Genomic DNA, 16,648 nt, shown 5'->3' on the forward strand with positions numbered 1-16,648 from the left:
TCTTGTTGCCAGAAATGGCATTAATGTTCCCGACAAATACCCGCTCTGTCAAAGTGCAAACATTTTCTTACAGTCAGCTTTACAAAATACATAGATACTCTGCCCAGAAATGAGATGCCTGGGAGTTAAGTGAACAACTGACTTCTTGTCTGTTCTTTATATAAGGGGCTTTAGGTTCCCTACTTATTCTAACAAAATATGGATTTTGAAGCTGGTAATTGCATGTTTCAAAGGGAGAAGTTTGTTTAGAATACAGAACAATAGAAGAGGAAATTATTATATAAGGGCATTATGAAAAGGTTCCTGGAATTAATGTGCTAAACTTGCACAATATTGATGTTTTCTCTAGATTTCTCTATATGATGTTTTCTCAATAACCATGTTTTCACAGAGATGTTCCACTAATCTATTCAATTATTCTATCTGTTGCAAGCGTTAAATAGCAAATTAAAGTATTTTTCTTCTCCTACTTCTTATTTTCTACTTTGAAAAGTGCTAATTTGATTTCATGATTTAGCTTTACTCATGCTGAGAATGTATCAGGGCTCTGTCAGACAGTAAAGAAATTAAGTATATAGTGCCTTTTATTTTGAGCTGGTTTCATTTTTTTTTGCATCTCAGATTTTCAAGCACTGTGTCAGATGGTGTCATCAGAATAAGTCTATCATAATGGCTCTGATTTCAGGAACCAGTTCATCGCTCCTAGTGAGATGATCTGTGGCCCAGAACAGCCAAGTCATTCCTTCTCATGTTCACAACATCGTCTTTGTAGCCCACAATGGTATTGGTCTACGTGAGGCATGGGTATGTGTCTGGTTTTCTGCTATTTTTGACAGAAAGTGTCTCCTACTGCTCTGCCTGTGTCCTCTAACTGTCCTTTTTGCCTCTGCCATAGAGTAGCGAGTGGCGTAAAAGATGTCCATATTTCCAATACCTTCTTCTGATAGGGCTTTGAGCCAACGACATACTGGTAACTTAATTCTTAATTACTTTCTTTGTACTTGTCAATTAACAAAGCCCTCAAGATATTAATCTTGCTTTATTTGTGTTAGAGAGACAGTTCTGCTGCTTGCCTAACTATACAAACAACCAGATTAAGAGCGTGCAGGCTGCCGTTTTCACCAGCACATTCCTTTGTCAGATGGAAACTGGTTTGATCAATTCTGGGTATCAGTGACTTTTTTAAATTTTTATTTATTTCTACTGTAGAATCAGTGATCTTCACTGAGCTTTTGATGGCCAGCTAAAGTGCCTAGCACTGATTATGTGAGAAAAAGTTATTGTATTACTGACTCATATTTCGCATGTGCACACAAATGTATACATAAAAGGCATGAATCCCTTCAAAGCACTGCTTTGCCAATGTTCAACAATAATGTTACTCCCTAAATTTGCTTGCAGTCTACTGCTGAGCAAAGGACTTATCCAAAGGGAAACCTTCCCACTTGTGTCTGCAAAATTCCTATTTCCGAAGAAGCATTGTCTCAGCAAGCACTGCAGTTCAGCAGAGTGCCTAAGGGTACTTCCTGAGATGACACCTTTGATCTCCTGCTTTCTAAGATGTACTCACACAAATGAAAGTGCCCAACTATAACCTCAAGGCATACTGTTTAGTCAGTTCAGTACCGTGATGCAAGTTTCCAGCCATTCTGATGAAGCTTATTGTAAATTACATGTAGATGAAATATGCCCAAAAGCATATTTTCAATATCAAGTTTCTCTTACCAGGTTAGGATTTATAGCACATTTATAAACTGCATTTATCCTGGCCTATTCAGAGTGTGTAACACATTCCCATGATATAGAAAATAAAAACGCAGGGCTGTGTTTAGCTATATTCTAGTCCAAAATCTGCTGCATGCTGAGGCAAGGCATCAAGAACACTTGACTTGTGTAGTAACATCTGTTACCATTCAGTGACTATTGTTCAACATTTGGTTATGTTTTTCCAGAAGTTTGATTCAGTCCTTCTATGAAGCAGCGGTTTGACTCGTGTACACAATGAGTACAGACCCATCCAAGCCGGTGACCACAGTGAGTAAACCCCAGAAGCGGCATGCAGAGATGCTTCAGTTGGCTCTGCGGGAGCCGTCACTGAAACCAGAAGCAGGGTTAGCTATGCCAGGGTGTGCTCTGCCCCAGCTAGACAGCATGGTGCTTCGCTGAGCCATGGGGACTCACCAGCTGGACGTCTGTCCTGGGCTCCTCTGGGTTTCTGCTCCTGGCTATGCCATAGTTCTTCAGTCCTTCCTGAGAGGAAAACCTCCACAAGAGCGGGTGAGGGAAGGACAACTGCACAATGGGAACTAGTACTCCTCATCCGGAGTGCCTCCGCTCAGCACAGTTCCAATCAGTCATCCTGGTCTGAGAATAGGAACAGAAGATGATGAATGATGTATAAAATCTCTGGACATAAATATTAACTGAGTTGTCCTGAAATGGCTGGATAAGGTAGTGAAATAATCACTGCTTCTCTTCCCTGACATAATGGGACTGAAATTAAGCATTCGTCCTCCCTGTAAGCAATGTTTGATTGCCAGGATCTGTCTTGAGGTGTGATGCTGTGACTTCCCAGTGGTAGTTGGCAGTATCCTACATGCTGTGTTTGCTCACGTAATGGTTGTTCTTTTCCTCTCAGTTTTGCCTCAGACCTGAAGTGTGACTGTCGTGTCTCAGTTCCTATGAGCAACCACTGTATGGTCAAACACGGAGCATCAAACAGGATCTGCAAATGTAAACAGCTCTGATACCCAGAGAACTGCATATTGGGCACCCTAAAATCAAGCCATGAGACAGGTGAAGACAGCAATTTGACCACCCGCCAAGCCTGCTCCTCTCCAGGCTGAACAAACCCAGCTCCCTCAGCCCCTCCTCATATATCACACTCTCCAGCTCCCAGTCTTGGTGGCCCTCAACCAGATGAGTTCCAGCTGGTCAACATTTTCTTGTCCAAAACTGGACACAGTACTCCAGATAAAACCTCACGAGTACCAGAGGCAGAGAATTAATCATTTATCTGGACCCGCTGGCTGCACTTTAATATAGACCAGGACACGGTTGAATGCCTTTGCTTCAAGGGCACACTGCTGACTCTGATTCATCCTCCACAGCTGCCAGGTCCTCTTCTGCAAAGCTGAAAATGAAAAAATAAAAATAAAAATAAAAAAAAAATCTAGAGCAATGGACTTCCAAAGAAATCCCTCAGAAAATAATGTGGTATTTTCCTCTCTCTGGTGTCTGTTCTGATGAATTGATACCCTCACTTAACATTCCCATTTCAGAATACTCCTTATTTCTGAACATAAACTCGCTCGTGTCAGCAAAGAGCTCTACACCAGCTATGATCTCTCTGGTGCCAGCACAACACCGCCACACTGCATCGACCCACTCTGTGTCTGTTTATACAGACTATAAAAACACAGCACCAAAAGCTGTAAAATCACCAGGAGGTTGCTGTTCCTTCAAGGCCTGCATAAATGAACATGGATCTGGGGGGCTGTGGTGGCATAGGCAGTGAGGTCTGTTTCCTTCTTGCTGTCCAGGAGATGGGGATGCATTTGTCACATAAGGTGTCCGTCCAATGCTTTTGCTCCACAGGAAGACAAATGCAAACACTTAATTTTCCCTGTTGCCACTTGTATGCAGCTCAGCAGCACGGCCCTGATGAAATTCAGTGAGAATCACTGAAGAACACTGCTGTGACTGGCACTGGCAGTGATAGAAAAAAGATTTTCCTGCGGCTACATTGTAATGTAGCTGACTGCTTTTAGAGATGCCAGCTGTATTGTCAGAGCAGATTTATTGAATGAGGAGGTCTCAGAAAGCTTGTAGGAGAAGCGCCCACACTATTAACTGTAGGAAAATTGCCCTGAGAAGAAAAATCCCAAGCTTAGGCCAGACACTCAGTTTGACATCTGCTCTCATAAGTGGCTTGCTTGGAGTCAGGATCCCAGGTAACACCACGTGTCAAAACCAGAAAACCCTACAGGTCGCCCTTCTACATCCTGAACTCACTCATTTCCTTTAAAGGCTGTTACAGGTCTGACAGACCCCTGCTGCCATATGCTTAGGTCCTTCTGGCTTGCCTTCTTTCCCTCTTCAGTTTCTACTCTGCACAGAAACCTCTGACTCCCCCCATCAGTGGGTTATAAAGCATCTTCTTGTCTCTGAGTGGGATAATGATATTTCATGGAAGAAACACAGTGTCATGAAATGACAATAAATGCCAGAGGGGCAGTGGGACATCAAGGTACTGTTTATTTACTAAAAATATATGTAGTTCTCGGGATCCCTCAAAACTGCCTTTTTACTTCTTCCTATACTCAATGACTTGCTAAGTCTAAACTAACTTTAGGAAGAAAAAAGGTATAATATCATGTCTAGGTCTTCCACAGAAAGTGCAAACCTTTGAACAGCTTTCTGGAAAGGATGGATGCAGTCTTCTTAATATCATCAAAACTAGTGACTTCTGGATGATAGTAATACAATATTAATACAATATTAATACAACATTAAGGTCTAAAAGAAATGAAAGCTTTGGTTTCAATTAATGTGTATATAAAGAACAAAGCATTTTTAGTAAGAGTACAGGCTTAGCAGAATGTCCTTAGTGCCTCTTACACAAGGCAAACATTCTTGGGAACAGAGTACCTTTTAGATCTACAAAGGGGCAATTTACGAACCAGGGGCATAAAACAGAAGATCTGGTGGTTTTAGTTATGCTTTCTGTAAAAACTGTCAAAACAAAGGTTTACTGTACCTAGAACTATAATTTGTATTGCTTGTCCAATTGTACACAAAACTGGAAAAATAAAATCCAAACTTGTCTTATCTCAGATGGGAGGTGTACTATAGCTAAGGATGAGACTTGCAAGACATTTCATAAACTGTGTAGAAGAATTAGTGCTATTAAGAAATTGGATATAAATATTTGCCAATATAAATATCGCCATATGAGGAAGAAATTCTTTACGGTTCAGGTGACAGAGCACTGGAACAGGCTGCCCAGAGAGGTTGTGGAGTCTCCTTCTCTGGAGATATTCAAAACTCGCCTGGATGCCATCCTGTGTAACATGCTCTCGGTGAACCTGCTTGAGCAGGGGGTTGGACTATATGATCTCTGGAGGTCCCTTCCCACCTCAACCATTCTGTGATTCTGTGATTTGAAATTCTATATTAACATTAAAGCTTTTTCTTTTGGGGTAGGAACACAACAAGAATTTGTTTCAGCTGCTTGTTGCACAGAGTTTTGTACTAAGCCATGCTGATTATCAGGAACGCAGCACTGAATGAGACCAACCTCTTATAAACACCTTGGCTGTAATGGGTCCCAGTATACACTGCAAACCTTCTGTGTGCTGATTCATGATGGGTTAGTGCCGTCTTCCTGGACCATGCACCCTGACTGCTCTTGGGCTGATCCACATGGCCAGCAAGAGCAGCTGATTCCTTGTATTTTAGTCTGAATGAGCACTGTCCTTGGTGAAACCGTCCAGTTCCTAGTGGTCTCCTTGGCCTTACTGCAGAAAAAGGGCAGAGGCCTTCCAGAAATGCTGGAAGGTGCTCTCTCTGTTTCTGCCAGCCCACTCATAATGTCCAGTGGCTGACCCTAGGGCAAATGATATATGGACATCTGCACACACTACTGTATAGGATGCACAATAGTGTTTTTTATAATCAAGTATACAGGTCTCCATCAGTAGTACTGTAGAACAAAAGAACATAGAGTCGCAATTTTTGAGAAATTAAGTTTTATTTTAAGTTCCCAGTGGCTTCCAGCTTTGTGCCAACCAGCTCTGGAAAAGAGTCCCAAGATTCAGTCTTATAATAATTTGGATCAAGTTAGACTTGAGATAACTGATCTGAGATTTAGGCAGTCAAATGCATTTTAAATCTCATTTGAAGCAGAATAGCATGTCCTGAAATCATGTAAATACCAGAAAGATAGAAATAATCAATATGACAAAAGCTAGGGGGAAGAACAAAGGAAATGCAGTTCCCAAAAATATAACAACTACGGAGCTGACCAGCAGCATGCTCCTTCTACTGCAATGTCATAATTAAAAGCTGAAGAGGAAGCAGCATCAGGGGAATTACATTCTTAAAGCTTAGATAGTAACATTGAGCAAATTCAAAAAAACAAATGGCTTTAAGGAAAGCAGTGCTTTTTATATAATAGAAGGCTTTGTGGGCAAGCAGATTAATCTGTTTCATATTGTAAATTAGAACCAAACAAGACATTTTACAGTGTTAGCTTGATGAAAATTAGTACTGTCTTTTTCTTTTTTCTTTCTTTTTTTTTTTTTTTTGGAAAAAAAAGGTGAAATGTATAGGAAGTACTAGAGAAATCTTACTGCATCGCTTGCAGGGACAGGATGGTGTTTCAACATTGCTGCTAAGCCTCCTGCAAAAGGAAAAGAACATGATGAAAAGTGTCTTGAGCTAAAAATTGAGTAATAAATAAATGTGAATGTTATAAGGACACAAAGAACATCATACAGAATGGAAATAAAGGATGGCATCCCTGACACACTGGAAGCATGACATTTATAATGCATGTTAGAAAGCTGGCTTCAGAACAGCACTCACATCTCCACTTTTATTTGTTAGGGAGACCTGCATTAAGCAGTTAATTTAATAGGGGGTATATGTCCTAATGACCTCCAACATGAGATTTAAAATTAATCTCCACACTGTTTTCAAACCATGAAGATCAGTGTCTGGGAGTCTGGAACATGTCTGGAAGAAAGACCTGAATTCTATCTCCACTTTCTCCAGAAAATATCTGCTGACATTTTTATTTTCTGATGAGTTTGCTCACTGGTACCTTCTAAACTTCATTAATTCAATTTAATAATCACCAGAGCTCATCCAAAACCACTTTTTTTTTTCCTTAAAAAAAATAGCTTCTAGCAATAGCAATAACAAAATCTACCACCAAGCCAACAAAGAAGATGTATAGTTTTGTTTGTTTGCATTAGTAAAAAATAAATGTTACCTAATAGAAAAATAGTTTTCTGAAAATCATGACTTTCTGCCAAATTTTTCATATGATTAAAAAACAGGAAGGTGACTACTAGAGCTAGAACGCTGCCGTTAGTAAAGCCAGGCAGATAAAGAGGTTTCTTTTCAAAAACCAGTCGAACCAGGAACTCGGACCTGGAAGGACTGCTGGACTCCTGAGGTGGGAAGGAGTTGGCTCAAGGTACCCTGAAATCTGCCAAAACCCAACAGCTTAGATGAGCATTATAGTTAACAACACTGTGTGAATAAGAAGGGGAGCTACAGAAACAGGTTTTGGAAGGGCAAAATGGACAAGAAAGTGTGCACGTGCCACACTAGTGGGATATTTTGCAATATCTTGGATTAATGAGTTTCCAAAATGGGACTGTACTTGAAGACAATGGTCAATCAGCTCCAGAAACAAGTCATGGAGACAACAGTGTCACGGAGAAATTTTGCCCAGAATCACATATAAATGTCCTTGGAAAGAGGTGGAGCAGCTGTTTTCAGAATTCTGCTTATTACCTAGGCATCCTGATGTCTTCTTCATCAGTTTCAGCAAGCAGATCTGTTTCCAGTCACAAGATAGGCATATTTAGCTGTTGGATTCATATTTCCTTTTGTAATTATTGTGGGCAAACTCTGCACCAAAACTCAAGGTGCTAATGCAGTTGGCCTCCACCTCCATCTGACAAGAATGCCAGGATCTGGGGGTTACAGGGAGACAAGTACACTAGGCCAAGGAACATGGCATATGACCCCAGCACAGTTACGGAGAAGAACATCTTTTCAAAAAAGTCTTTTCAAGAAGTCTTGTCAAAAAAACATCTTGTCAACAACAAATGTCATAAACAATGTAAAAGACATCCATTACCTGAAGAGGTTTCCTCTATGTCGTGGCAGGAATGTTGAAGACCTAGAAAGTAGAGCACTGTGCTGTGCAGGTCATTTTCCCAACACTACCATTTTAGTTACTTGGCCTATAAATCACTAAAAGGCAGCAGCAACCCAGTGTAGTGCTCACTGCACAGTCAGGAAATGAAACAGCACAGAAACAGCCCTGGAAGACACACTCAAAATGGTAAGAAATCAGTAGGTCTACTCTTACTAATATTATAACCAAGATACTACCAATCCCAACTCTCCAGTCAGTCCCAGAATCGACCAGGGATGCTCCCAGCACTCCAACTTAGTGAGCTGGAAGATTTGGAGCTATTGGAAATGAATAACACTAGATAGGAAAGATTGCTTTTCTTAGGTTTTATTACAACAGCGTATCACCGCTTTAAAATGCCGGTACCTTAAGATGCATGCATCTCAAGATTCAAGCTTCAAACACTACTTAACTCAAAAGCTTGCTGCTGTGAATCCAGCCCAAGGATGACTCCAGACATTAACAGAACAGGAGAAAAGGAGAAGCAAGGCTTCACAGAAACAGCTTCAAGCAGATTAGAGAAATCTTTATAGAATTAGAGCATTTGAAATAATGTTTAATTTGATAATTTTAATCCTGTAGTCCAGATAAGATTCTCTACTAAATTATATTACATGGATTAAAATCATTTACAAAAGATTTCCTCTCTGCAATAGACAGTCTTGAGTGTTCGCTGCAAATGAGAGATAATAACAAGGACAGAACATAATGGGGCTTAGATAGCCCCGATTTTTTTTCTGTTACTATTTCATCCACAAACAAATTTGCATATTTGACCAATAAATGCAAAGCTTCTGAAAATGTTTGTGTGCATGTGTTTATGTCCTCCTTGATAATGCGGGAACACCATATCCTTTGATATTTGAATTTCACTGCCTCATAAAGCAGAACAGAACAGTGGAGGACACAAGAAAACAGGGTTAAATTGTGATACTTTCATTGGTTTCTCAGCAAAACTGCAGTGGCTTCCTTCAACTTTACTTTTCTCAGCTGCTTGAGACATAATTTGAGATGTGACAGGGAAGTGGCCCAGGAAAGCCATCTCCTCTCAGGATTCCCGATCCATTACAAAGCCCATTTTTAGTTCTGGCTATCTGTAATGTGAAATTCAGCTACACACACGTAGAGTAAGTAACTGATGTAGCAAAAAATATCCAAACACTCTTGAAATTTGAAAGAGTCATATTCTTGGCATTCTAGATCATCGTTATAAAATAGACCCTGTTTCATAACAAGGTTCTAATCTTACCACCCTGTTAATCCTAAATTTCAGCCTGTCCAAACAACAGCACTGTTGTTTCTACAGTTGCAACATAGCCTGCTCCTATACTTATTTTAGTATGTATTTTAATCGATTAAATAACAGCTAATGTTTGTGTAAATGGTGGGATCAGCTCATATTCAAGTATACCATTTTGATGAGTGACTTTGTGCTGACAGGATGACAGAAGACAAATACGTGTTCCAGCAAGGGTTGGATGGTGCCGTCTGCTTTAACATTTTCCAGTTACAGCTATTCTGACCATCCAGAACAAAAATAACATTTAATCTAAATCATTTTAAAATTAAATTAAAGTTTGGTAACTGAACACAAAGAATTCAAGACAACTGTAACAGCTACTGGGAATATGCTCATCTGGGAGTTACTAGAAAAGAATGACATTTCTGCCATTCAGTTACAAAAGTTAATGTTATTGATTATTCTCGGAACTAGCAATAAACAGTCAACTAAAACTCACAGCTGGTCTGTGAAATCTTCACTGATACAAGTATGCATAACCTTTTTGTGATCATATGCCAAGGTTTATTCTATTTCAGTGAGTGTAGACCAAGAGTGTAGACTGATGGTTTACGTTTTGAATTATTCATCACATTAAGTTGATATCCTGAGACTCAGGCCTGGCCACCACACAAACATGCACTGGTATGTTTAAAGCTTGGTCATATCACTCCTATTCTGATTAAGGGTTATTTTAACAGTTTAAGAATAAAGCAAGTGCACTGAAGTGAATATCTACACAAGGTTTTTGATTATGTTTTAGCAGCGTCCTTCATTCTGACTGACAGCTGTCATATAATGCAGTCAGGATCAATACCAGAAATAATTTTAGTAATCAGTGGAGCAAAAAAAAAAAAACACCACTGCCATATTCTTGTAAGCTTTCAAATCTGATTGATTCAGGTGAAAACTGTTGTGATAAATATGGTGCAACTCCACCTCCCTCTTTCACACTCTCCACAATGTTTGTGTTATTGTTTCTTTAATTGATCTTTCTAAATAATAATAATAATTAAAAAAAAACACAGTATAGTTCTGTCTTTACATTTCAGTGTACACGACATTTCATTTACACTTTGTTGAATTGTGCAGAGCCTTTCTGAAATACAAGTACTGACCTGGATGCAAAACAGGGACTTGCATTGCTCGTAACACTTGATACTTTATTTCTGAAGTACCACTTCCCACACAGATTATACATTTTGCCCACTGGTAAGACTGCACAAAATGACAATGATTTCCAGAATACAGCAGGAATTCCATTAGTGCACAATTCAAAAACAAAACAAAACCCACAACAAAAATGTGTTAGTACAGGGACATTCACAAACAAAAATAAAAATGATTTTACGTAAAATAAGAAACAATAAAAAAAATCCATGCTAAAAAATGAAGCATCATTTTCTCTATAAAGAGAGATTTCCAACACATTTCCATAGTTCATCTATGCAGATGAATAGTTAAATGACTACAAAACCTTTTTACATTGCACTCTTCACCTGGAATGTGATTATTGTACTACTTAATGTAGCCACCTAACATCTTAGCAAATGGACAGTTAAATAAAGCCACAGCTAATACTCAAGCACAACATAACTGTTAATCCAGAATCCTAAACTCCATTCATGCAGACACGAATTGTTTGCCCAAAAGGCATACTACAGCCTTTGTATCTTAAGCAAGGCCCTGTAAACCCTGTGAGACGAGGGCATCTTACCCCCCACCACCTCAAAACGCAGAAATTATCAGGATGAAACCCATTTCCTCTTTCTACACTTCTGATATTGTGAGCTTTGGTCAAAAGAACTGACCCCAAGGAAATTATTTCCACAAGCAAAGACCATTTATATAAATATAGCAGCAAAAACAGTTTTGTGTGCCTGGACTGCAGTGAGTGCTGGATACTCACTGCTGCTCCTTATAGATTTTTGCTTGTAGATAGCATTCTGGATTGAAGCAGTTAATCTGGATTAACAGGACAAATTGCAGCACTGTCCTCAGGTCAGAAATAGTTACAGTTTTACAGGGGGGACAAATTCACCATATAATTGACCAATCCCTTTCTCAAACAAAAGGAGACTGTCGGGGTCAAGGGCTTCACTATCACAAAAGACAGTAGTTTTTTCCAGGTATTTTTAAATGGTATGAACCATTTACAAGCAGCAAAGATACCTGAAATCAGAATATTTTGGAGTGAAATACAAGTTTTGCTCTGGCTTCAACCCCAGAAGCACTGTCATAAAATCCTAGAAGTCCATTTTCAGTATTGGAGTGAAAGGGGAAAGCACAGAAATACCAAGACAAGGTGCATTTAAGGACAGAAATTGTGAGAATTTAAAGAGGGTGATGAGAGCTCTTACCCCCTGAGGAACTTCACCCTCCCAAGCTATCAGTCCTCTCCTTCTTCATGGCACATTTCCTGTCCCGCTCATATTTGTTGGCATTTGTCCATTCTCCACGGTTTGCTAGCTACATTTCTGAAAGATGTTAACTCCTGCAGTTCTTTTGTGTTTCCCAGTTCTTTTCTGAAATCCTCCCTCCCCAGTTTGCTAGGGTGCTCAGCATGCCTTTGTGCTGCCAGCAGGGAGACAGGTAAAAGGCCAGTTTCGAGATGTTAAGGAAGAGGGAAGAAGCAGGGGTGAAGCTCTGAAAGTTCAGGACCCTCTGCAGTGCAGGGCTTGCTCTTCCTACAGCTCCAAATACAAACCCAAAGAGGCTGGGAAAAACAAAATCCTTTAAATTCACAGTGCTGCCTGTCCTGCACACACCAGGGCTACCCCACAAGTCTTGGGGTCCTCTGCTTCCTCTAGGTTATATAGGTTATATCTGCTTCACAAAGTAGGTAGGGAGCCTCAGAGACTGATCCTTGAAAAAAGGAAAAATGTCAAAGAGGCTGGTTTTTAGAAATTGTTGTATAAAACTGAGTCTGTTCTGCTCACCCTGAAATTAACAGCAAAAGTTCAGGAGAAACTTCTGAAGGGAAATGCACTCTTCCCTCCTCTTGCCACCCCTAGTCTGATCAGCTCCTACAATTTTTGCCATCCTCTTCTCCAGCAGGGTTTGAGGTCTTCTCAGCCCTGCAAAAACATAACCCGCAAAGCCCTGGCTAAAGTACATCCTGCACGAGGGAGCAGTACTTAGAGCTACAGCTCCACCTCCAGATGGAGACCGGCATCAGAAACACCACTGCAGGAAAAGGACCCGGACAGCTCGAGTCCATACACAGCGAATGTATAGAACTGGACATCTTTGCAGGGAATTCACGAGACAGTGAAACACTGTTGGGGTGCATGCTGCTGGACAGTCCCTTGAGTAGCCCTCGATGGCACCTGCTGGCACAGCTTTGGTGTCCCCAAACCAGACATGCCACTTGTGCAGTCCCATTTTCCAGCAACATCGAGCTGTCAGCAGTTCCCAGTCTCAGAAGAACACTCACCCGATGAAATGCTGATATGTCTCTCTTGCTCGCACAGACCATCTCCTCTTTTCTGGCCCCCATTTCAGTACCTCAGTGCATTTGCGTCACCCAGAAAACTGGTCAGCCTTGACCCTGCTGTCCCTGCTACCCCAGAGCGTGCCGCTTGTCCGTGCTGCCTCTCTCCACTCTGCAGGAGAGGTCCAGAGACTCTGAGGGCAGTGGTGACCTGCTGCCATCGAAGGGACACAGCCAGGACAGGAGGCTGTGGAGATGCCTGCGGTGTTGATGTACCTGACACAGGCTCCAGGAAAGAAATGGAGCGCGGAGGAAGAGGCTCACGTAGAAGTGGGGGCGATGAGAAGAAGATTTTCCAGGTGGTGGGGCACATCCACGTCTCCTGGATCTGAGGGAAGGAAGGGAGCTGGAGGGGACAAGGAGCAGCACTAGGGGAAAGTCTCAGCATGGGGTGGCGATGCCCAGTGGGTGGGCAGGGATGCGGGCAGCCATCAGGCAGGCCAGCACAATGCCGATCACCTGCAGCGCCGCCAGCCCCAGGGCAGCAGTGGCAACAGAAAACATGTTGCTGCTGACAAAGGCCGAGACCTTGCCGAAGCAGCCATCGCGGTGCAACCCATACACGTTGGGTGGGCTCAGCTGGCAGCCCCTTCGGCCCCGGCAGCAGCTGAGGGGCACCGAGCCATTTTGCTGGAGCGCCCAGGGTGTCGTGAGCCAGTCGCGGTAGCTCTCCACGCCACAGCAAGCAAAGGCACGCTGCAAGGCATCCAGGGCGTCCGCCTTCGCCTCGTCCTCGCCATAAGTGTTCAGGGCTTGGCGCAGCCCTTCCTGGAAACCCCGCGCCACGTCCTGGCGGTAGAGGAGCCCCGAGAGCCCTGCGGTCAGCCCGGCCACCAGCACGGCGCTCAGGAAGGCGCCGTAGGTGCGCAGCAGACCCCGGTGCTCCGTGGCGGCGCTGAAGCAGCCCAGGAAGCCCCAGACGATGACGGCGGTGCCCGTGGCCAAGAGGATGGCGGGGGCGTTGGGGTAGTCGCTGGCTGAGAGCGCCAGGTAGCCGCCCAGCCACACCTTGGCCCAGAGGCCGATGATGAGCATGGTCAGCCCGGCCGCCCAGAAGACGAAGCTGAAGGCCATGAGGGACAGCTTGAGTGCCGTCATGGCACCCGCGGCGGGCGCTGAGCGGCTGCGAGTGTCAGCACCGCCGCTCCCTGAGGGCGCTGCTCCTTGGCCGGGGCTCTGGCAGGGAGGTGAAGGGAGGAGAGAGGAGGAGAAGGTGGCCGGGGACCCGCTGCGAGTGGTGCCTCTGTTCCACCCCGGCCCCTTTTTCACTGCCTCGGCTCAGGGGCGCGGCCAGCCCCGGAGGGCGGACAGCCGGCCCAGGCCCTTCCCCGCACCCATGAGGCGGGTCGGGACGGTCTCAGCCCTCCGGAGCCGTGAGGTGTTTGTGTTTTAAACAACGGAGTGCGCTACCCGAGGGGAGAAGGGAACGGACGAGGGCTCAGGCTGCCCTGCCCAGGCTGGGCTGCCTCCCAGCCGTCGGAGGAAAGGGGCTCCTCGGGCAAAATCAGCGTTTGCTGGGATAAAATGCAGCCCAGGATGGGTCTGGGCAAGGGACAGAGCAACTTTTAGTATGCATTAGGTGGAGCACCTGAACAAGATACAGCTAATCCACAGGAAGCATAAAAATATTGTAAAAGAGAGTTTTCTGTTTATTTGTTAGACAACCTGTTGTATTTAGGATGCTTTCAAGAAACAAGACTAAATCCATACCTGAATGTTAACTAACTGTACACAGTCAGCGGTTCGTTCTGTCCTGATTTGCCCAGTTGGAAACTATTTTCCAGGTGGCCTGACTCTGTTAAATATTCACTTGATTTAGCCAGTGATAGCACTGAGAAGTAGGGAAGGCATAAAATGGCTGTGCAAGAATGTCTGCGAATGCTGTGTAACAAGTGGCCCATGAAAGCGGTACGAGTCCACCTCTCTGTACACCACCCCTTCAGCACAGTCTCATTGCAAAAGATAGTCTGCTCCTACATGCCAGGTAAGCAAGAGCTGAAAACGAAACTGTAAATGAACAGAATCTCAGGCAGAGATAGAATTAGCATCCCCAGAGCTAGTTCATGCTAAATGACCAATTTCTCTTTAGCATTTCTCAACAACACCACAAGGGGTGTGTAGTACTCTTCTGTTTAAGATTACAAAGGTTTCATACCATCTCCATCTGAAAACAAAAATGACTCAAAGGCATTGCAAGACACAAACTTGACCTTCGTATGTCTTCAGCAGCTCAATAAATTAATTGTTATATACTGACATACTACCAGACTTCCATTAAATGTTTATATTGCTTTTGTTAAAATGTTTTTTTTAACATTTTTAATAAAATATGTATTATTACAGCTTTGTAAGTTGGTGAAAGATCTTTAAACCTATGCAGCTTACTAGATGTCTGTGCACTTCAATCTGTCAATCTCTTTTTATTTTTTCTATAATGCCTCATCCTGAGACAAACCTTTCAACTTCCACTGATATAACTTGGAGTAAAATAAAACTTGTACGTTTTAGCTTGTATATTCTATAGTCACACCAAAAAGTTAGGTCAAACTATCCTATTGTTCACCTCTTTATCAAACTCCTTTAGTACTGAAATCTCGGGTTTAATTGTGTTCCAATGGTAATCTCTGTGTGGAAGTTTGAATAAAACTTTTTGTTGGCTTCCTTCTGTTACAGAATCATGGGAGGAAAGGAGGTGCCTTTTATATCAGTTTAACACATTAATATATGTTCAGAAATTCATAGTTGTTGAGGCATTAATACAGCATAATCATCACTGGGACATAATCTGTTAGAGGCGTGAATAATTGAAGTAGCAAGGGTCTGTATAATTCCTGCATTTTACAGATTCTCCTCTTGCCTTTTTTTACAAGAATGAGCTCTTCATCAGTTTCTTGACAGATCAACTCTGCGCTACTTCCTTTGATTCTCAGATCTTCTCAGGAGGCTCCCAGATCTTTATGTCAAGTTGATTCAGGAATGATGACTTCATACTCTAGAAGTATCCCTCAGTACATTGGATTATATTACCCAGTTTTACACTAAAACATGTGGCTAATATCCCCAGTGAATAATAAAAGATCGTGACAAAGACAAACTAGAGGTTTGCCAGTCTGGCACTTGATAACCGATGGCTAACGGGTGATGGTTTTTACAGTTTCTCACCTAAGTGAACATACAGTTTTGGGAGGCTCTGAAGGTGACATTTCATGAAGCAATGTTTCCTCTGAAGCAGTAAATCTCTGTTGGCCAGGCAGTTGTCAGTCATGCAGAGAAAAGTCCTTGCTGTCCTTGGAATGGGTTGATCATTGCTGAGCTGCCATCTTCCAACCACCTGTTTTTTCCTTCAGGATTGTACACCATTTCATATCAGCGTTTTTCCTTTCAAATCCTTGAACTGCTGGCTATCCACATCTCAACATTACCCGCTGCGGCGTTGCCTTTCTTATCTGGCACAGCTCTGTGTACTTTCTCACAGTTCTTTCTCACAACTTAGCGATTTTTTCAGACATTTCTCATAGCTGGTGCTATCAGAACTAGGTCTTTGACTGCAGACAGCTGAAACCCATAGAAGGGCTACCCCTGCTACGTTGGACAATCCTAATGAGGGGCTACAGCCCCTTTCAACAGGGCAAACCAGTGAATTCTCTTTTTGAATATTTCCCAAATTTGAAGATTCACTTAAAAGATCCTTAAAGACCTTAAAGATCCACTTTAAGGAACGTAGATAATGTGTTTTCTGTTATTAATTTTCCTTACAGTTAAGGCAGCTAGGCAGCACAGGATTGCACAGATATCTGAGGGTGTATTATGCCAGGAAGGAGCAGGTGGGAGCATACAGGGCATGTGAGCAGATCTGTCACCACCCAGGCTCCTCTGGCATGTGTCAGAGATGGAGGGTGATGTAAAGGAAATGTAAATCTAAAAGCATCTCCTTAAAGAA

General features: G+C 42.6%; 1 protein-coding gene across 3 annotated transcripts; it reads right to left on the bottom strand.

Moving 5' to 3' along the window:
- Positions 1-1,169: 1,169 nt before the first annotated feature.
- LOC310893055 (tetraspanin-7-like) lies at positions 1,170-15,018 on the bottom strand. 3 transcript variants are annotated; one of them, XR_014578672.1, is made up of 4 exons: positions 12,155-15,018; positions 7,877-7,918; positions 6,354-6,403; positions 1,170-3,133 (listed from the first exon to the last, which is right to left on the bottom strand). XR_014578672.1 is itself a non-coding variant. In XM_083821562.1 (1 exon), exon 1 carries the CDS (start codon positions 13,804-13,806, stop codon positions 13,090-13,092), a length of 717 nt encoding a protein of 238 aa, XP_083677688.1. In that variant the 5' UTR covers positions 13,807-15,018; the 3' UTR covers positions 10,181-13,089. The 3 variants fall into 3 exon arrangements, 1 of the variants encoding a protein (XP_083677688.1); XR_014578673.1 differs by having other exon boundaries at positions 6,354-7,918; XM_083821562.1 differs by lacking the exons at positions 1,170-3,133; positions 6,354-6,403; positions 7,877-7,918 and having other exon boundaries at positions 10,181-15,018.
- Between the last annotated feature and the right edge of the window lie 1,630 nt (positions 15,019-16,648).

The sequence above is a fragment of the Anser anser genome (assembly GCF_964211835.1).
Source record: "Anser anser genome assembly, chromosome: 1".
Taxonomy (NCBI): domain Eukaryota; kingdom Metazoa; phylum Chordata; class Aves; order Anseriformes; family Anatidae; genus Anser; species Anser anser.

What these genes read in the sequence shown, in the direction of transcription:
- LOC310893055 (XM_083821562.1), bottom strand. Translation starts at nt 13,806, where the DNA reads ATGACGGCACTCAAGCTGTCCCTCATGGCCTTCAGCTTCGTCTTCTGG.